Here is a 20880-nt window from a genome sequence, read left to right as displayed (position 1 = left end):
CTGTTGCCTGCAAGTCTTCACCATAGCTAAATCCAAAACAAATTTTACCAGTTCACAGAGTATTTGCAGTTTGTTTGTGGATGGGATGTTATTGTGCCCAATTTACTGTTTCAGTGTCAGTGATAGTTTCGTTGCTTGATGCAGCTTAAAATTCAGCTGTATTTGGCTATTTCTTGTGTTTTCAGATTCTGAACAGGATCATCAATTACAACGCCTTGCCAGAGTCCTGAATGAGCAGCAATCAATAAAGGACAATGCCACTCATGACAAACAGGTGATAATTTCTCCTCAAGGAAAGACAACTCGTAAGAGCCATGAAGTGGCTCACATTACTGTTGAAAGCGATGTATCAGGAGTACTAGACATCCATTCTCATCAGCATGATTCTGGCCAGGAGCTTTTATCAACTGATAGTCAGCAAGAAGAAACCCACCCAGATTTAGATCAGAGGGAGCCCATTCAGTCAGACTCAAACATGATAGCCATGCTAAAATTGTTGCAGGAAAATGTGTATAAATTAAAACAAGGTACAGAAAAAACTTCACTACTGACAATTTGGGACTTTGCAGGCCAGTATGCCTTTTACACTACACACCAGACATTCCTGACAAGACGAGCCATTTACCTCTTGGTTTCAGATGTGAGCAAAGAGCTTGCTGATTTTGTAGCTGATGAGTGTTACTTTGATAGTGATGGAATAATGAAGTGCAAAGTTCATGGTGAGTCCTGCTACTACTCTACCAGATTTAAATAATAAACTCCTATGTTCTTAGTTATTCTGTACAATAATGCAAAGTCAGCACAGTTTTATTCCCCAAGAGGAAATAAAAGACAATAGAAAAGTAAAGAAAAACTTGTCAATCCAGACTTAGTTGAACCTCGGCATGGCAGTTACTTTGGCATCCATGTGCTATCAATTTTATTCTGTGAAGCTTGTTTTCATCTTCTTTGCATTTGGAATGTAACTTCATTTTGCACTTATCTTTATCTAGATAACTAATGTAGATTCTACACAGCTAGTTATAATTGGACTTTTGGAAAAAATTATGGAGACGTATTAGATTTGTTCCTATCCAGGAAAAGCCATGAAATTCTGAAAATACTGATAAACATCTGGAGGGGATGAATGGTAGTCCTGGACAATTTCAGCCAACACTTGATGACAGAAAAAAACCCACATAATTGGGTCCTAATTGGATATGTTGTTTGGGGTTTAATACTATTGTTCAGTGCATGAGATATATATGGTGGCCATTATAAATGGTGGCAGAAGAACCCAGGAAAGTCTGATTAAGAAACACTGACCCATGGGAAGGCGGTTATAATTTAAGGAATTTTTACTGGAATTTTCGGGGTTGTAGGACTCCTCATTCAGTTCAAATACAGTGTGGATCATTTGGGTGATAGCCCTAAATATATTTGTACAGTCAATTCATGTGCTCAGGTAATTTGAACAGTAAAGTAGTGGATACATCTTAGTCCAACTCCATATCAGTGTCCTTTCCTATGTGGAAGATAAGAAGATCTTTGTAATATTGGAGGAAGATAATAAATCTAATCTCCCTGTGTTCCCTACTAGTATGTAAAGTTAATGAAAATGTATTGCAAAAAGTCCTTTCTATTATAAATGTGTAGTTGTCATTAGGAACATGTTGTTATGAATTATTATCAATAGTAATCCTTAATAACCCCAACTCATCTTTGTTGTGATTGTTACTGTTGGTCCATGCTAAATGTACATAAATCTGCAAGTTTTCAATGCAGAATCCCACCTTCTAGATGGCTTTGTTTTGACTATGAATTAAATATACCTGTCCATAATCAGATTACATGTATATTAAAAGTAAGTGTTTGGATATCAACCAGTCACATGCAGGGCTCATGAAAACAACTCCTCCTACTCATGGTCCTGTACTAAGGAAATTTTACTACTTATCCCTGAATCAAGTTGATGCAAATTGGAATGTTGAGAAGGTATGTGAATTTTCAACCTTTAGCAAGCTATGAAGCACGGTTTAACAGCTAACATAGATAAATTATGCCAATTTGTGCATCAAGAACAGGTCACAAAGAAAGCCATTTCATTTGACACGGGGATCTTGCAATCTTGTCACTAAAATCGGTTCATATCTGTAAAATAATGTGTTCAGAGTGATGACTGTATGTGAATCCCTCTTCTGTTATCAAGCTTATGTTGGGTGCCAGTATTTATTTTAGTTCAGTAAAGGGATAAAATGACATGGACAAATATCTATTTAGCCTCACTCGCCTCAGTGAATGCATTATCAACCAGAATGCATCCAGAAAAACACCAATAAGTTTTGTTTCGAATGTTGTGTAGACCATGTGTAAGTCTGTTTGGCTCACTCATTTTTACATTACAATATTTAAAATTATTGCAAGGTATCCTATGAAATATATTTTTTGAATATTTGAAGGGGTTATGTTTAAATATTGGGTCCATCACCCTCTGCATCTTGATTTTGGGGTTAAAGGTCAAGGTCATTGATTCAGCGAAGACGTCTGTCTCCTCAAAATGACTCAAGTTGTCCAGAATCTACGGTTATCAAGTTGTGGATAGCTTGCAAGAAGGATAAGAATATGTTTGATTAATATTGAGATTAAAAGGTTATGGTCAGTGTAATTGAAAGATAAAAAATGGTTTCCACACAATGACTTGAGTTTCCACCATATGCTGCATCAATTTTTAATCCAAGTGCTTAAAGAAAACCTAGTCAAGAAAATAATGGTTTCCTAACAATAATTTGATTTCTTTGTGATTTCATTTACCATGTCATGTAGATGGTTTATATTTAGATTGGGATGAACCCATATTCATCTGAGGTCAATAGGTCAAAGGTCAAAGTCATTGAGACTGAAAGAATAAAAGTGTTATTTTACACAATGCCATAAACTTGACATCACATCCTTCAAACAATAGCTGTAGATTTTTTTCATTTGGGGTAAAGTAATAACATAGACCAAACTCATTGAATGTCTTACACTTTGGGTAAGGTAAAGGTTAAGTGAAATTGGGGTCTAAAGATCAAAGGTCAAGGCCACTGTTACTGAAAGAAGAGAATGGATTTTGCACTAAAATGTATTTATTTATAGTGACAGTTATTGACTTACAGTGGGTGCATAATGTGCCAATGACATTACTCTTGTTTATGATTTATTTTCAGAACTGATTGAGGTTTGGCTAAACTTTGTACATTCCTGTGCACTATCATCAGAAGCCAGCATCCCTCCAGTGATTTTGGTGGGAACACATGTGGATAAAGTTTCACAGGTACAAATTATGGCCATTAACATCAGATGTGTTATATCTTCTCTTGTCTGCCTGCTTAGCTCTATTGCTTATAGACCAGAAGAGTTTATGGTATGGCCTGTTTTCCATTGTCTGTCTGTCCATTTGCATACATTTTTTGTTAACATCACTGATATAAAACTGCTTGGAGAATTTCTATGAAATTTTACACATGGATTTATCTCATGATCTTAAATGGTGCCTGTTGGACATAAATAAGATCATAATGGGGTTTTTACTAAACAATTTCTTATCATGTTGGTTCTACATAAAAATAGTGCCAATCTCATTGCCAGTATGGCTGCAACAGCTATCAGCTTGAAAATTTTATTGTCACCAATCTCAGTGGAAAGTCTTGATCAGCATGGAATATTGACCAGAACTGGTCCATATGGAAATGGTGTCATTCCGAGAGCTAATATTGCTGCCATGGTGGCGATCTTAAAGATCTTCACTATTCCTCCAGAATGGATGGTATGTTGACATAGGGTTTTCATTACAAGATTTTTCATTGTGTCTAGTCGGTTCTAATTAAACTGGTGCCAATCTGATATCCATTTTGGCCTTTATGAGAGCTATCTTTAGAATATTGTTATCTCTACTCCCCTTGAACAAACAGTCATATTGACATGTGGATGTCACTAGAAGAACATTTTGTATTCTGTTTGGTTTTAGTTCCATTATAAAATGTGACTCCATTGCTGTAACCACTCTGCCTAAATGGAAAGTCTCTTCTCAATATGATATTTTCACTAGAAGACTTGGTAGGACATAAATAAGGAAGATATTGATCTGAAATCCAATATGGCCATAATTGTGGCCATCATAAAAATATTATCACTACTCCGTTTGTATGTTGTAACGAGATAACCTGGTGGGATTTCGGATTTACAACAGAAAACTTTTGATGGTGATACAAATACAATGTTTAATAACGTATGACTTGAATGTACAATTATGATTTATATGTGCGTGTATATAATCCAAATATTGGATCAATTAACATAAAATGCACGGACATAATAATGAAAATGCGAATAAATGGCTTTACACAGTACAAGCACAAAGCGTGAATGATTCATGTTTCCACAACAAAAAAATGATGTGTTTTACTCAGATAGTAAAGAAATGTACTATGTTACTCATATAGTAAAATGTACTAACTCAGATAGTGAAATTATGTTAACAAAAAGGGACAGCTATACAAATTATCTTTACAGTCCCAAAAACACAATGGGTTTTCTAGGTGGGTCAACCAAGTGGTCAGCACCCACCAATCTCTGTCAGCCATTCAACATTTTATCTCTAACCTTTTGTTCAAATCTACCACGTATTTGTAAGTGGTCTTAACTTCTTTGTTCACGACCTCCTCTGACCACAGTTCACTTAGAATATGCATAGGACCACGATCTGTCCTACCATACAATTGTTCAAACAGGGAGAAGCCTAAGCATTCATGAGAAACCTCAAGATATGCAAACAGAATTGCGTTCAGGTACCTCTCTCAATCCTTAGGTCTCCCCTCACATATTCGTTGCAACGTTTTCTTCAAAGTCCTGTTGAATTTCTCTATCAGCCTATTGCACATATGGTGGTAGGGTGTTGTACGCAACTTTTAAGGGACAACAACCTACTAATTTATGCCATGAGATCGGAGGTGAATTGTGCTTAACAGTCAGTAAGAATCTTTTCGGGCACTCCAAAAATGCTGCATGCACCACTGGCTTGTACACTGCTTCCCGCATATCCTGCTGTGAAATATCAAGTTTTCCATCTACCGGCCATCTGCCTTCAATGGCCAACATGACTCTCTGGACTGGTCCCTTCCGCTTAGGACTAGATTTTTCAGGTTCCCTGTTTTTTTTTTTGTCCCTGACCTGATTCCCACCCTTGCAGTCTCGCGAGATTATGTTCTGTGAAACTTTCTAGCTTCAGCGAATAAATCCATCTGTGTGACCATGTCAGATATATTCGTGAAGGACTTTTCCCTCAAGAATAAATATAACTCCTTGCCACAAGTGTTGTCAAGAGCTGGTCCCAAAACAAGAAATCGATAAGACTCTCAAATGTTGTAATTACTTTATGACATTCCACCCATTGCATGTCCTACTGACGACTTGGGTGAAAGTTTCGCCTCTCTCGGGTTTGCTATACTTAAACTTCTTGCAAATCCCTTGCTGAGTTACCTCATATTTCTTCAGAAATGAGTCTTTCTGTGCAAGGTAATTCATCAAATCAACCACAGGTAAGCGCAAATACACATCTAATACTTCACCCTTCAACAATACGCTAAGATGAAGAGAATAATTGTCTGTTTTCTATTTTTGTAGCGGGGCATACTGGGGCCCCTAGTGGCCCAATGGTATAAAGCACTTTCCATTACGGATCACTGCCATCTCACCTCTGTCAGCGTAAGTTCAAGTCTCAGATTCAGCTAATGTGGGTATGTGAGAAAGCATGCCAGCAGCTTCTTGTGGTTGGTGGTTCTTTCTAGGGTTTCCACGGGTTCTTCCTCCACCATTAATACTGGCCGCCATGAATAGCCTATCATGTGCTGAAAAATGGCGTTAAACCCTACAACAACAAAAATAACAACCGTGGCGTACCTTTTGAACCTGTTTAGATAACTATCCATGTTATCTTTAAAGCCTTCAAATGGGGGCAATTTTGGACCTCTCAGTTTAAAATCACGTTCCCTCTCCCTTTTAGCTTGCAATAGCTCATAATTTCTTTGAAACCCTCAGCACAGGGAGGGCGAACAGTCTCTAATTGAATCCCAAAAATTTCTTCGAATAAAAGCTTCCACAAAAAAATTGTTGGGAAAAGTCTTTATTTACCAAAATAGAAGCTTCCTTTTATGATTAAATATATTAAGTAACATTAAGACAGCACCTAGAACGACCTGGAGATGGCTCCTCCCTGCTGCTAATAGTTAAAATATTTTGTCAAGACCGATCTGTAATTTTTTTATCATCATAAATTAAAATTATTAGTATATTAATATTCATGGACATCAGAGAAGCATATACTACCAGATTAGCACGAGAGCGACTAGAAGCGATAAAGAAATATATTCCCATGAGAGAATCTGTCATATTCCCATGAGAGAATCTGTCAAACAAAAAATACGAGCAGTTGAAGATGCAAAACGGGTTTACAGAGTCAGCTGAGTTGTTATTTAAACCTATCACTACCACCACTGAACGAGTTCTATTAGGAGATATTAAAGATCCTGAAGAAAGAAAAGTAGGTATCTTTCCAGTATTAAAACAAATTGCAGAACAAACTCGACCTCAACCCCAAGTTTAACCTGTACCTCAAGCTAAGCTCAACCTGAACCTGAACCTAAGGATACTTATGACAAAGAATTTAGTCAGTATGGTTTGGCCAGGAGGAACCAATTTCCGCTTAATACTCCTGAAGATTTTGAGGAATTTGGCAATTTTGCTTATGAAACCTTTACAGATAGACAAAGATATTTAAATCCTGATGTTTCTATTACTAGTCGTAAAAAATGGGCTGATTGAATGTATAAAGCAAGGCTAGGCATTATTTGGATAACCGATAAAAAAACTGGCAATTATCCTCATTTTGTTAGAGGATATGATAGAGAAAACAAGAAAGAGAAATTGCAGAAGAAATTGAGGAGAAACCTCAACAGCAACCTTTTCCACAAAGACCACCATTACCATATGAAATGTTTACCAAAGAAACTCTTAATACCTTTAATAATCGAAGTAAGTTAATTGATATTGCCATTCATGGTTATAATCAAAAAGAAACATATCTAAAACCTGAATTTATTAATGATGTTGGCAAAGGTGATTGGATTCCTGCAGTATATTTTGCTTCTAGAAGATTAACTATTAATCTTAAAGATCCAAGATATAAAAAATTTCTTACTAAAATATTCGAGGCGAGAGAGAGGAACCTCCTCAACCACTAACTCTACCTTTGCAAATACAACAATCAGAAATGCCCGAAGTACCCGGAATAATGTTTAAGGAAACAGCTCTTAAAACCCTTAAAGATCAAAGGAAATTAATTCATATTGCTGCATTTGATTATAATCAAAAAGGAAAGTATTTAAAACCGAAATATGCTGATGATGTTACAGAAGATAATTGGATTCCTACATTATATTTTACTCATAAAAAAATGAGGATTAATTTAACAGATCCAGGTGATGTATCCTTTCGAAATTATATACATTAAGTTAGAAAAAATCCTGAAATACTAGAAGAATTAGACAAAGAATCTCCAGAAGAAGAATCTCCCGGTGCTACCGGTAGTGGTTTTGGAAATAATTATATTTGCCCCGACAATGTCGTTAATGATGTATCATGATTAGAGGTTCTTATTGGAGGAAAACGAGCTGGAAATAATTCATCAGAAGCAATCAACCAGGCAAATGATATCTGTCAAAGATTATTTCGCGGCGGCATCATGGATGTTAATGTTTATAGAAATCTTATTGATGAAATTATCGTCGAGTACAGCTACTAGTTGTTGAATAAATAATTAAATAAATAAAATGATCGTGCACAAACATCATCTTAAGCCAGTGCGTGTTTGAGTAGTAAATGCGCAGTTACCCATGTACAGAGTTACCTACAGAGACGGACTTGGCAATGTTGTTAAAGGTTTTATCACAAGAATAGCTCCTAAAGCCAGACCTATCGCAAAACAAATGTCAATGAAAGCAATGGATTTTGTTCGCTATAAAACCATCGCTGCTGTTGGTGATATTGCCAGTAAAGCATTTAGCACCGTCAAGGACAGAATATTAAATTTAATACGCAGAAAAAAAACAACCTGTTGCTCCAGTCAAATTGCCAAGCACATCAGTGATGCCTAACGATGTTAGTAAGTTAATAAATGACGATGCAAATCAAAAATTAACATCGTTGATGAATCAAGGAACCAAACTAATAAATACAAGTATGATATCAGGAAGTGGTCTTCGTTTTAGAAGATAATCTTTATAATAAATTGTTTGCGAGTACATCTAACACTGCTTTTGACATGGACGAACCAATAAGCAAAGATGAGTCTGTGTGGGATTATCAGTATTATTCATATGACGTGAAAACACCAAATCAAACTGGACAAATTAAACTTCAGGTTCATGATGAAAGTTGAGTTTTGTCAATAATGGTATTATGGCATTATTCAAGAGTGCCATATACATGGTTGATGGAAAAGAGTGAATTCACGATAATGTTGATGTTGCCACAACAATTATAGGCTTAGCAAGGTATTCAGATGATTATACCAGATCAACTGGGCCAAGTATGATGTTTGCCAATGATAATCATGATTACGCTGATCATGAACAATTTCTTGAAGTACAATTAGCTCAAAATGCCGGGGCTGCTGAAGTACCAGGAACGATAACTCAGCCAGGTGCTGCATTTTCATCATTGCAAAGTGTCAATACTGATTTTAATCTAGGATTTTCTACACGTAAATATATGTTAAAAGGTAATCGTAGAAATTTTTCATGTGCAATTCCGTTATCTCATATATTTGGATTCTGTAGAGGTTTTAAAAAGGTAATTTTGGAGCTAAGCACACAGTTCTTTATCGAAAGGGTGATAGCAATGATGCTATCTGGAGAAAAGATGTTTCTGCTGTTGTTAATGGTACGGTAATATTATCTAAACTTTCACTGTGGATGCCAGTGATGACTCCGTCACTTATTGAAGAAAGTAAATTACTTTCCTTTATGAATCAATGCGGTAAATCATTTATGTCGTGGTTGACAACGGGCACAGATAGTACTAATTCCGCCGTGAATAATATTTTTACTTGGCATATATCATCACAGCAAGGTGTTTCTGCACCAAGACATATCTTTATTGCTCTTCAAAGAAGCGATAGATAATTATGATGCCAGTGAAGTATCATTACGAGAAAATGGGCATCAGGAACCATCTGAGGAGATATTGCTAGATTTTGATGGTAATTCGGTGGCGCGTGCATATCATAGGTTGTTAAGTTTTATGGGGCGAGATCAAAACGTTGATACTGGTTTACAAATATCAAAATTAGATTTCACAGGTTTGTATCCGATTTATTATTTTTCACTAGAACATCTCGATTTAGTGAAACAATCCATGGTTGATATGCATTTTAAAGCTAAAATACACAATCCGGGTGCTGCTAATTTTAAAGCAGTTGCTGTCATATTTAGGGATAGAACTATGATTCTTGAAGGTATTGGTGGACGAATGAGTCATTGATGCTCCAGTGGATAAATGTGAGATTAATTTAAATCAATCGTTTTTATTATAATGCCGTATGATCATGTTAGTGTGACCTTGACTCCGGGTCAAGTGAAAAAACTCCAATCAAATACAACAAAAATTTGTGGAGCAAAATTAACATTAAAACACATTCAAATTGCCAGCGGTGGTCCAAATAAACTGTCGCTAACTAAAACTCAAGATAAACATTTTACTAAAGCTAAATCAGCAAATACTGGGATTCAAATTGATCTTTCCCCAAGCGCCATCAAGGATATGATTAAAGTAGGTGGTTTCTTCCCACTTCTTGCTGGTTTATTACCAGCATTAATCGCAAAAGCAGCCGCTATTACCCCAATTATAGGAAAGGCGGCTGCGTTAGGTGCTGCTGGATATGCTGGTAGTAAAGTAGCAGAAAAAATAACAGGTGGAAAATATGGTAAAAAAAAGGGACGTGGCCTGAGATTGCCAGGAACACCACCATATTGGTATGGAAAAGGCCTTCGACTACCAGGAACACCGCTGCAGTGGTACCCAACCCAAAGGTACGTTAAATATTTCCCCAATGTCAAAAAGCTAAAACTAAAATTCTTTATAAGTGTATTTATGCGAGATCAGCTAACAACACAACCGAATCACAGTGAAACAGGAATTATAAATCTCGATGACAGTATTGGTCTTGGCACACACTGGGTTTCTTACGTGATAAATCCATGTGAAATTATTTACTTTGACTCGTACGGGTTAGCACTGCCACGAGAATTTTTAAATTATGCAAGACAATCAAATGCTCCAATTTGGTATTCCACGTTACCAACACAAACATTAACTGATCCGCCAATATGTGGCCGTGAAGCAATTAATGTCGTCGATAAATTAACAAAATCATCTAAACCATATCATAATGTCGTTCAAGAGTACACTTCTGATAAATTAAATCAATCATTTACAAATAATGGTTGACATTTATGAAAGAACTATATTATCGCGAACGTTTAAAAAAAAACGTCGACGTTGATCTATCGAAGTATGCAACAATAGAAGACGTTAATAATCTTTTAGCAATATCAGGAATAGATCCTGACAAGGTTATTATTTTTCAAGATCAACATGGAAAATTAAAAACGAGTAATATCAAATTAAACAATATCAATCGACGGACCGAGTATAACACTCACGTAGGTGATTTTAATTCCCTTCCAGAATCTATCAAAGTAACCAATGAAAATACCAGGAAAGTTAATGAAAATGTGACTGAGGCTGTTAGACACATCAATGAAGCTATCAAAATAATCAATGAATCAGCCACGGAAACCAATATAAGAACCGACGACACTATAAAAATGATGAAACCGCCGCTAAAACAACTGCAAGTATCAATGAAATTAAGAAAAAACTCGCCGACATCGAGGTTAGTATAAATATATTTAAAGGAACTGAGTTATTAATTCCTGGAATTATCGCAGAAACTAGCTTTATTAAGATTCCACCAACAATAACCTCATCGCAGGTCAATAATATGATATTTATCACGTCAACGGGATCATCAACGTGGACACCAGAAAATGATGCTCTCAAATACACCGCATCAGTTACTGGCGTATACAGATTATATGTTTTTCCTCTGTTAGATTCAGAATAATTACTAAAGAATATGACTGGACATATCCCAGTGACAGATTTCTTGGATTTTTGACTGTTTTATTAAATAAAAATTTCGAAGAAACATTTACAATAGAAACTGACAAAACAACAAAACTGACATCATTTTTGTGGTGCATGGAATTTATCGCTGAAACACCTCAATTATTTACTAGGTAAAATAAAATGAGTGACGCGTCTGAGTACAGGTATAATCAAGCACGTGAGTGGCAGACGTCGCTGCAAAATTTCATAGATACGTACACGACAAAGTTAACAAAATATCAACGACAACTAGTTATCATTGACATAATTGTTTATTCAGTATCAGCCGCCGTTGCTGGAGCCGGAATAATATTATCCACGGTAACAATGATGGCACCAATAGCTGTGACTATTTATATCTCCGCCGCAACAACGATCGCAGGCGTCCTTAATATGGTTGCAAAAATGTGTGTTCATGCATGAACGAGAAATTATCCGAGGATGTGGTTAAATTATACATGGCAACGGTCGCATATGCAAAATTATCTTCGCTGTTATCGGAGAGTCTCAGTGACGGAAATATATCTGATTTTGAGTTCTCGCTGATGATAAAAATTTATAATCAAGCCGATATTAAAGCTACAAATATTAATAATGTCGGAATTACTTCAGCAGATCACGATAAACACAATCCCGCGCAGAACCACGATGATCTCGGCAAGTTCGACTAATCCAGAATTTAACATTAATTTTCCGGTAGCAATTTCCGTTGACGAGATCGCACTGGCACAATTGCGAGTATATTACAGCTGGCCCAACATCAGATCTAAATCATTTAGCAATTTATTATCTAATAATTCGTTTGTTTTTGCTAATAAAAATAAACCAGACGGCACCCCTGATTGGACCGTTGTTGGAATACCAACAGGTAGCTCAAATCGAAGAAATTAATGATGAATTAACACATAGAATAAAAAATATAACCGGAGAAGAATCTAAAATAAAAATATCTGCCCAGGAACCGACATCATCGTCGATAACTGAGATAGAATCACCTAACTACGCTGTTGATATTGATGCGAGTTCAATAAGAACTGTCCTAGGATGGCCTGAGATTCAACCACCAGTGCCACCTACGCCGCCAGAATCTAAAAAATCTGATTATATCGAAATTTTGAATCAAGTTATGATACTGAACTAAAGTACGTACAAAATTTGAGTTGTATAAGCTATTCAAAGGTTATACTATACCTAGCGAATTAAAAAAATCTATCAATGATATCATTGATGAATTATTTCCAGAATTACTATCCGCGTGGAGAAGATCATTACCACCACCAGCTATACTTAGACACAATAATGGTCAATATGGGCATGGACGGCATATTTCGCCAGAAATTGTAAATATAACAAACGTCGTCGCAGTTAATCTTAGTTGTGACGTTGAAAACAGCTACAGCGCTGACGTGTCAGTATCAGATCAAGTTCGGCAGGGATTTATTCTTTATTCATTTTCACCAAAAGATATTCCTCCTGGATTTTTAATTGTACAAAAACCAATTTATCTGGTTTATCTGCGATGTCATAATAGTTTGTTATCGAGAATTAATTTCAGATTAACGGATCAGTCTGGAAATTTACTTGATTTAAGGTCCGAAACACTAAGTATTAATTTACTGGTTAGATCTTAAAATCTTTCTGCATAAAAAAAAACAAAACAAAATAGATAAAAGATGGTAAATATTGACAAAAATATAAAAAAAAATTAATTTTCATAATTTTGAGTGGGTATTTGGTAGTCAAAATCAGGTAATTTGTACAATTTTGTAATTCTGATAGGTACTCAAAATCATAAATTTGTTCTATTTTGTAATTTTGAGTGGGTATTTGGTACTCAAAATCAAGTAATTTGTACGATTTTACAGAATAATTTATTTTTACATAATATTTATTTTACTGAAATATTTATTTTTTACATAATATTTATTTTACTGAAATATTTATTTTATTGAATTTAATTAATTTTGGTAGTTAAAATCATAAATTTGTTCGATTTTGTAATTCTGATAGGGTATTTGGTACTCTAAATCATAAATTTGTTCGATTTTGTAATTCTGATATGGTATTTGGTACTCAAAATCATGCAAATTGCACAATTTACCTGAAATTTCAGTTTAAAAAAAACTATATAAAAAAATTCATTAAAAAAGCAAATAAATTCAGTAAATAACAAATAATTTCAGTAAATAACAAATAAATTTACTTTTCATCATTTACTATTACTAAAAAAAAGTAAATGAAGAAAATTCCATTTCTTTGGTTATATTTCCATTTAAGTACCTAAAGCTTGTGTAAATTCGTCTTTGACAACAGTTGTAATTTGCCATCTCAAACGACATGTAGTTAGGTACCATACATGTAAGTATGAAGATTAATTATTTTTTTAACTATATACACCACATCTCCCCCCCTTTCCCCTTTATTCCTTAGGATTAACTCCTAAGGCATATAGCACTTTTACTATTTAATATATTTATTCTGTATACAATTTTTAGTTCCAATTTTACTTGCTATATTATTTCATTGCTCCTTTATTTAAGTTAATGATTGTAATTCTTGTTTACGTATATGGTAAAATGCAAGTTTCTTCATTGGAATGGAGTTACCATTTTACTTGTGGAGAAAACTGGACATCGTTTTAAATAATCAGTCTTGGGGTTGAAACTAACTCCTGACACTTTTATTCTTGAGGGTATTTTTTGGTTTAATGTTGTTTTTAGGAGCATTTTTAAAAATAAATTTACCCATAAAATGTTTCAATCTACTATTATATGTACTGAAAAATAATTTGTAGTGTGATAATATAAATAATAAAGATTCTGAAAAAAATCATATTATTAATGATGAGCACATGCTTTTCATTTTCCTGTGTACCCTTTTAAATATGAAGGACTCCTGAGTTTATCACAAAGAGTGTCAGATATAAGTGGGGGGACTCCTGATTTCCTTGAGTGAAGAGTCCAGGACTCCTCATATATATATATATATATATATATATATATATATATATATATATATATATATATATATATATACAGGGATCATGCTTCCAGCTTAAATGGGCAACTGTCACCTAAAAAATGTATGATTTGCCATCATCTGTTAGGAAAGCAAAACCAATATTGCCCTTGTTTTTTCAGAGGTACCGGTACATTAAGTGACCGTACCTTTCAGATACTCCCTCATCTTAGCCAGGTTTCATCCTGTGTTATATTATAGCTCAAGGCAAGTTGTAGGCTTCATGCCATCAGATAGCTGGTGTTGATATCAATTGTGCCAATAAACAAACTCTTTGCACATTCACATGTGTAACCGTTTCCTGAGTAAGTTAGAAACTATCACTGCCCGATTTCTGCAAGGGTTTCTTTCTTAATCCTCTCTTCTCTCTCCACCGTCACTGTGATGTGTGGAGTTTACAAAAATCTTGTAAACTCTACCGCATATTGCGGTAACTTTGACTATGGTTTAATTAAAAATGAATTAAACATTTAATCTCTTTCTCATCAACATGTGTTTCTCGTCATTATTATATGTAGTGTCATTTATTTATCTGTTGTAAACTAGTTAAGTTTTCCTAATAGGTAGATATGGAATGATGAATAACTGATATACTTACAATATCATGCTCAGATCTTGAAAGCAATAACAATTACTGCAGACTATAGTGAACAAGCTGATAAACCCACATAAACTGAGAAGAATAACTGAGAACTATAATGAACAAGCTGGTAAACAGGAAAAAACCTAAGTCAGATATATTCGCTATAGTGTACATTCATTAAACCACAACATTACTTTTCTTATCTTTACCAAACTGAAATTACGAGCTCCGAAACATGTGATTTTCTTGAATTTTTACTGCTGAGACAAGTCTGTGCTCATGTAACAACTGGTGAAAAGAGCTACTTGTACCATGCTTGCGACTCTGTGATACATCCCTTCATTAATTACAGAACAGATGCAAAAGTAAGTTTTTACTTACCATTAACTCAATTCAGCTTTAGGAATCCTGTTCCATGGAAGAATTAGACATCGTCTTCTTCACTGCACATACATCATATACAAGTGACTCTGTTTTCAAAATAAGTAAACTATGATGTACACACGTCAATGCCGAAATATGATTGACTCAAAAGGTTATACTTACTGTCATATGAGCTCAGACTTGTCTCAGCAGTAAAAATTCACAAAAATTGCTCATTTCGGAGCCTGTAACTTCAGTTTGGTACAACGCAGAAAAGGCAATGATGGTTTGATGAATAGAATAGGTATATTTGCCATAGTGTACATTCATTAAGCCATCACATTACTTTTCTTATCTTTACCAAACTGAAATTACGAGCTCTGAAACATGCGATTTTCTTGAATTTTTTACTGATGAGACAAGTCCGAGCTCATGTGAAAACGGGTGAAAAAGAGCTACATGTACCATGTTTGCGACTCTGTGATACATCCCTTCATTAATTAACAGTGGTAGATGCAGAAGTAAGTTTCTACTTACCATTAACTCAATTCAGTTTTAGGAATTCTTATTCCATGGAAGAATTAGACATTGTCTTTTTCACTGCACATACATCATATACAAGAAACTCTATTTTAAAAATAAGTAAACTATGCTGCACACACATCAATGCCTAAATATGATTGGCTCAAAAGGTTATACTGTACTTACATTCATGTGAGCTCGGACTTGTCTCAGCACTAAAAGGTCACAAAAATTACTCATTTCGGAGCCTTTAACTTCAGTTTGGTGCAACACAGAAAAGTCAATGATGATTTGATACATATAACAATATCTCAGGAGTAAAACAAGCCATATAGTATGGTCATGTGCCTTTTAATATAAAAATGGTGGATGGTGCATTTGTCTCAATGCTTCCTGAGAATTTATCTGAAACGATATCACGAAGATGAATTCAGTTTTAGATTCAGCACTCAAGTTTTGCCCCAAAAAACCAGTCCATTTTTATTAATTCTAAAATTAAGAAAAATTAATCCTCTGTTGCTATCATTAGGTCCATAAGCTTGTCACATGGTTAGGTCTGGACATTTTTATTTTTTTGGTCTGGAAAAGGTCTGAATCTTTATCAAACTTTGTGCCAGGAACCCTGTAATTAAGTACCCATTAAATTTCCCATGGCAGATATTGGGTTGAGATGGTTAATCAATGAACTGATTCATCTGCCAGTCAATCTGTCCATTTTTTTTCTTCAGTTTCTGTTTAAATGAAACAAGGATTGAACTTATGGCTCCACTTTCATAGAACATTCAATTTCAGCTTTAACAGGTGCTAGTATTTTCAGATATACTATTTATGTCTGCAGGTACCAGAAGAAAGTGTGTGATATGGCTTTTGACTCTTAGTTTTCTTAGAGCCCAGCATCCTTAATGCTATATACTACTCCTAAACACTTAAGAGGAACTTCAGTCTTGTGATTTGGTTCATCTAAACTTACGATAGCCCCTTTTGGCCATTCATTATGTTCAAAAGGGTAGCCATATTGAAAATCGTTTTACTGATAATCCTACTCATTTGGGCAAATTGTCATGAATGTGGCAGGAACATTCATGCCAGGCAAAATAAGTATGATGTCACTTAGCCATTTCAGTTTTAGATTCAACACTCAAGTTATGCCTCCCAAAAAACAGTCCATTTTTATTGATTCCAAAATTCTGAAAAAATTATTCCTTTGTTGCTATAATTAGGTCAATAAACTTGTCACATGGTTAGGTCTGCACATTGTTATTTTTTGGTCTGGAAAAGGTCTGAATCTTTATCAAACTTTGTGACAGGAACCCTGTAATTAGTAAACAAAATTTCCCCTTGGCAGATATTGAGTGGAGACGCTTAATCATTGAACTAGTTCATCTGCCAGTCAATCTGTCCATTTTTTGAGGAACATTCATCCCAGGTAAAATAAGTCTGATGTCACCTAGCCATTTAATGTTGCCAATGTGGTGGCCATCATGGCATCTTCTCAGACTTCTAGTAAAGACTCATAGTGAAATACTGTCACTTAAAAAGGATAATAATTCTTTATTTTAGCTGGTACCTCAGCATGTAACTAATTTCGCTGAGAACTACAGCATGCTTTTAACTGTAAAGATCAAATACATCATAGGATTTACTTATGTATGCATATAAAAACAGCATGAACAGTAATTATAGTATACATACATACATACATACATACATACATACTGTTTGTAATAACATTGAAAATGGTCTGCCATTGGTCACAAAACGACGAGTTAATTGCATGGTTAGAATGAGGTGCAAATTGGATGAGTAAACTTGATTTAGACTTGTGCTCTGTAATTGAACTATGTTCCTTAAGGTCAGTAAAGTAAACCTTTCCTCAAGAATGTGTACACAACAGTGTCCAAAAACACGTTTTGCAGCATAAGCAAGGGGAGTACTATGAGAAATTGAAAAGTTGTTCCCCCTTTATTGTTCAGAATAAAATCAGATGTTTCCAGCCCTTGAATATGTATAAATTATGATGAATAAGCATGGACAGTCTATAAATATTGCTATCATTGATAAAATAGGTGACATTGCCATTACTTACATTTTACGAATCTACTTTTATTTCTAGAGTGGCCATCATGAGGTACGTGAAATCTGTGAGAGATACTTCAGAGCCATCCGCTCTTGTCTAATAGACAAACCTAGCAGGTTTCACTTGGTTGATGAAGATTTTGCCATTGACAACACTGTTGTGGACATAAAAATAGAGGATTTGAAGAGGAAAATTATAGAGGTGGCATCACAGCAGCCATATTGGGGAGAGAAGATACCTGCACGGTGGATCCCTCTGGAACAAGAGCTGATGAGGTTGAGAGCAGCTGGAGTGAAGGTACAAATTTACAAATATGATTAAAAATTTGACACATCTTTATGTATTGGATTTAGAGGAATAACTCGTATTCAGTAATATGTGATAGATTCACAAGCTATGGAGACCAACACTTTATCCAAAATAAGTTTACATCGGTTCTTAACATAATGAAATTTAATGACATTTTTCATTTATTTTATGCCACAATCTCAACATCTTGTCTTGTATATCACACCTGGCATTAAAGTTCAAAATTATGTAGGGAATACATATATTTTTTATAGGTTTTATAGTGTTTAATTGATATATATATATATATATATATATATATATATATATATATATATATATATATATATATTAATTTTTACTTTGTTTTGTTAGACTAATGTCTAATATGATAATTGAACTTAATCACTTTCTTCCATAATGTAGATTTGGCAGGATTTGCTTGTAGTCTGTCATAATTATATCACTGTGGCTTAGTTTGCATATAATTATGCCATTATGACTTTATGAAACTTAATCATAACCTTCCTTTGTGTCTACAGGTGATTCCTCTCAGCCAGTTGAAAGACTTGAACCAGACAGGAGGTATTCCAATATCTATAGATGAACTCGATTTGTTTCTTCGATTTCATCATGATATTGGGACAGTCCTTTACTTCAGGTGAGGTTGTGTGTTGTTTCCTCTCTGAGCAAATAAAAGCATTTTCTTACCCGAGTCAAAGAGAGGTAACTAAGTCAGAATGGAGATGACTTGTATTTAAGGGGGCAGGGGCCAGTTTTTATGTACAAATTGAATGCCGCCATCAGTGATCTAGTATTAAAAAAAATCATAAAAATCAAATACACAAGTGAAGTCAAAAAGGTCTATATTTTTAGATCCCTATATTCAAACAAAGCATAAGAATAGTATCCACTTGACAAAAAAAGTCAATGGCAGTTCATAGCAGAATAAGTTTATGCACCCCAACCCCAAGTTTCTACCTGCAATTTTCATGTCCGGAGGTCATTTTTGACACCGTGTGATGCTCACAGTGCAAACACAAGCCCATTTTCTAGATGACAGTTCTGCAAAACAGTGTGTACTAAACAGGTTTGTACAACTGAAAACAGTTGTCATCCAAGCCACCTAGGTCACAAACATATGCATATCTTTAAATAGTAAACAAATATAGCTGAAAAAGTCACACCATAGCCTTAAGACCATGGGGCCAATTTACAAAACTGGACCCTGCCACCTAAATTTATGCGGACATCACACATTAGCATATCTGTTATGAGAGAAGGGCAGGATAAACGTGATTACTAGTTTTCTTGATAATTTAAGACTGGTATGTTTCCTTCTGCTTTGCCTTCATTTAAACAGAACCTAAATTGGGTATGTTATTTAGATCAATTAATTCAAAAGGTAATCCATCTCAGTATTTTATGTCATGTGCATGGGATTGCCTCATACGTTTGGCAGTTTATCTCGGCTGGTTTTATTGTCAGAGCTGATTTTATTTCTTTCAACACTTTTTGACAAATTGTTTTAATCAGTTAAAATTTTAAACTGCATGTATTACAAAAAATAATGTATTTGACAAGACAGATTTACAATTTTATATGAGCTATAATTTTACTATAATGCGTAAAATTCCAACTTTGTAATTTTAGATAGAATCTGTGAAAATTCAATATGATCTGCTTACTGTTGTCATAGTTACTTGTGCTTGTTGGAGTTGTGGGTTTATAAGTATGGTGACTTTCATTGCAGGCAGGTGAGCTGTTTATGGGGATTGGGCTCAGCTTTGAAATGATTCACAATAGTCTTAGTTTGGTTTTGATTAAATTTGTATTAACCTTTTTACTTTATTACTTTTCTTTATATTGTTTTTGAACCATTTTATTTTGATTACACTTTTAGTATCTTTCATACTTTATAAACATTTTGTATAAAGTTTAGAAATACACTAGAAATGAACAATCTTGATGGGTATGCATGTTGTTTGTATGCATTAAGGTTCATACTTTGCTGGAAGAGGTACACTAGAAAGGAAAGGGTCTTGATGGGTATACATGTTGTTTGTATACATAAAGTTTCATACTTTCATGGAAGAGGTACACTAGAAAGGAAAGGGTCTTGATGGGTATGCATGTTGTTTGTATACATAAAGTTTCATACTTTCATGGAAGAGGTACACTAGAAAGGAAAGGGTCTCGATGGGTATGCATGTTGTTTTTATACATTAAGTTTCATACTTTCCTGGAAGAAGTACACTAGATATAAAAGGATCCTGAAAGGTTCTAATTATTGTGCACCATATAAAAGTGGTAACTGTAACCTTTATTTGATACTTTGTGTTGAGTACTGTAGATTGCAAGATGTATTTTAGTCTGTATGTGATTTTCTATCAGACTTCTTTGCCAAGTTACTTCCTTCCTGCGTGTAAGTAAGGTCAGATTGTTTAATGATTTCATAATTATGATTCAATGTTTTCATTTAATCTGAAACAAAAGCAAGAGTTGATAGATTAGAACTTGTGTATCAAATAGTCTTTTGTGTACCATCCACAGCATCGACATATTGAAAGAGAACATTGTGTTGGACCCACAATGGATGATTGATGCCCTCAAGTCTCTCATCACTGCTGAGATGTTTGTCCTGAGAAGTATCCCAGCTGTTGCTGACAAATGGGTTGAGTTTAAGAAGAAAGGAAAACTGTCTCTCGAACTCATTGGTATGTTAGTTCTTATTTTCAAAAATATTTTGAAAATATTAATGGCTCTTTGCATTTCAGGTTAATTA

At 34.7% G+C, this 20880-nt stretch overlaps 1 protein-coding gene across 1 annotated transcript in view; it reads left to right on the top strand.

The window, feature by feature from the left end:
* LOC149787255 (uncharacterized) overlaps positions 1 to 20880 on the top strand; it is a 91239-nt gene that overhangs the window by 21957 nt on the left and 48402 nt on the right. Inside the window, exons 4-8 of the mRNA XM_089976078.1 lie at positions 186 to 719; positions 3186 to 3292; positions 17844 to 18104; positions 18638 to 18756; positions 20649 to 20812. Of these exons, the coding sequence (XP_089832204.1) occupies positions 186 to 719; positions 3186 to 3292; positions 17844 to 18104; positions 18638 to 18756; positions 20649 to 20812 (1185 nt within the window). The remainder of the gene's footprint in view (positions 1 to 185; positions 720 to 3185; positions 3293 to 17843; positions 18105 to 18637; positions 18757 to 20648; positions 20813 to 20880) is intronic.

Source organism: Sinohyriopsis cumingii, chromosome 12 (genome assembly GCF_028554795.1).
Source record: "Sinohyriopsis cumingii isolate HCF-2022 chromosome 12, ASM2855479v2, whole genome shotgun sequence".
NCBI lineage: Eukaryota > Metazoa > Mollusca > Bivalvia > Unionida > Unionidae > Sinohyriopsis > Sinohyriopsis cumingii.
Note: the sequence above shows the minus strand (reverse complement) of the source record. Positions and strands in the feature narration are given on the sequence as shown.